Source organism: Volvox carteri (assembly GCF_000143455.1).
Source record: "Volvox carteri f. nagariensis unplaced genomic scaffold VOLCAscaffold_40, whole genome shotgun sequence".
Taxonomy (NCBI): Eukaryota; Viridiplantae; Chlorophyta; class Chlorophyceae; order Chlamydomonadales; family Volvocaceae; genus Volvox; species Volvox carteri.
Genome location: NW_003307583.1, coordinates 743420 through 744475, shown reverse-complemented (window position 1 = coordinate 744475; position 1056 = coordinate 743420). Strand labels below are relative to the sequence as shown.

The 1056-nt window shown below is 64.6% G+C and overlaps 1 protein-coding gene across 1 annotated transcript in view; it reads right to left on the bottom strand.

Annotated features, from left to right (window-relative positions):
- Positions 1-1056, bottom strand: part of VOLCADRAFT_94905 (uncharacterized protein) — a gene marked incomplete at both ends in the record, with an annotated part of 30131 nt that overhangs the window by 7272 nt on the left and 21803 nt on the right. Inside the window, 2 exons of the mRNA XM_002954021.1 lie at positions 194-396; positions 615-878. Of these exons, the coding sequence (XP_002954067.1) occupies positions 194-396; positions 615-878 (467 nt within the window). The remainder of the gene's footprint in view (positions 1-193; positions 397-614; positions 879-1056) is intronic.

Genomic DNA, 1056 nt, shown 5'->3' with positions numbered 1-1056 from the left:
GACGTTAAGCCGCTGCCAGGGAAGGCAGCGGCGACCGGGCAGCAACGAAACCCTCGACCCTATCCTCGACCCCTAGTCCCTCCCCCCCTACCATCCATACACATCCATATCCTCCACCCACAACTCCTCTTTCCCCCCCTACCATACACACACACATCCCCCTCCCCCCCTCCCCCCCTCCTCCGCCTCTCACCTGGGTCTCCACCTTGATTTCGTGCTGCCGCATGAAGTTGTCGTGGTCCGCCGCCAGCCCCTCCACCGCGGCCTCCAGGTCCTCCACGAACCCGTGAAGGGCGGAGCGCTCCCGCGCACTGGCGGCGGCGGCAGCAGCCATACCCGCACGAGCTGAGGAGGTCAGCTGATTGACCAGGTCGGCCAGCCAGCGGAGCAGGTCGTCTATGGGCCAGGGGAGGAAGGGGGAGGAAGGGGGGGAAGGGGGAGAGGGTAATTATATCTTTTAGGGCGATGATGAAGTGGCGGCAGCGAAGTCAAGTGCCGGTTAACAAACGGCCCGAATAGGGAAAGGTGACCTAGGGCATCCTAAGTCGGACAGGCAGACAGACATAGCGACATACGTACGGACAAACGCGCACATGCGCACTTCCGGCACGTACCCGTGTTGATCTCGACCACATCCCCCCCGGTGGGGCCCCCGCGCCGCTGTCTAGCCGCCAGCTTGCGAGCGAATACCGTGATGACGGCGGCAGGCAGGGAGTGCGGCTGTAACATGTCCGCCGCGGCAGCGGCCAGAGACGGCCCTCCACCACCACCACCACCACCACCACCACCACCACCACCAGCTACAGGCCCCCCACTGGCGCTAAATACGCTGACGCCGCTGACGCCACCGTTGGTCGTTACCACCAACGACCGAAGACCTGACGGAAATGGACAGGGTGAGGGTGAGGGTGAGGGTGAGGGTGAGGGTGAGGGTGAGGGTGAGGGTGAGGGTGAGGGTGAGGGTGAGGGTGAGGGTGAGGGTGAGGGTGAGGGTGAGGGTGAGGGTGAGGGTGAGGGTGAGGGTGAGGGTGAGGGTGAGGGTGAGGGTGAGGGTGA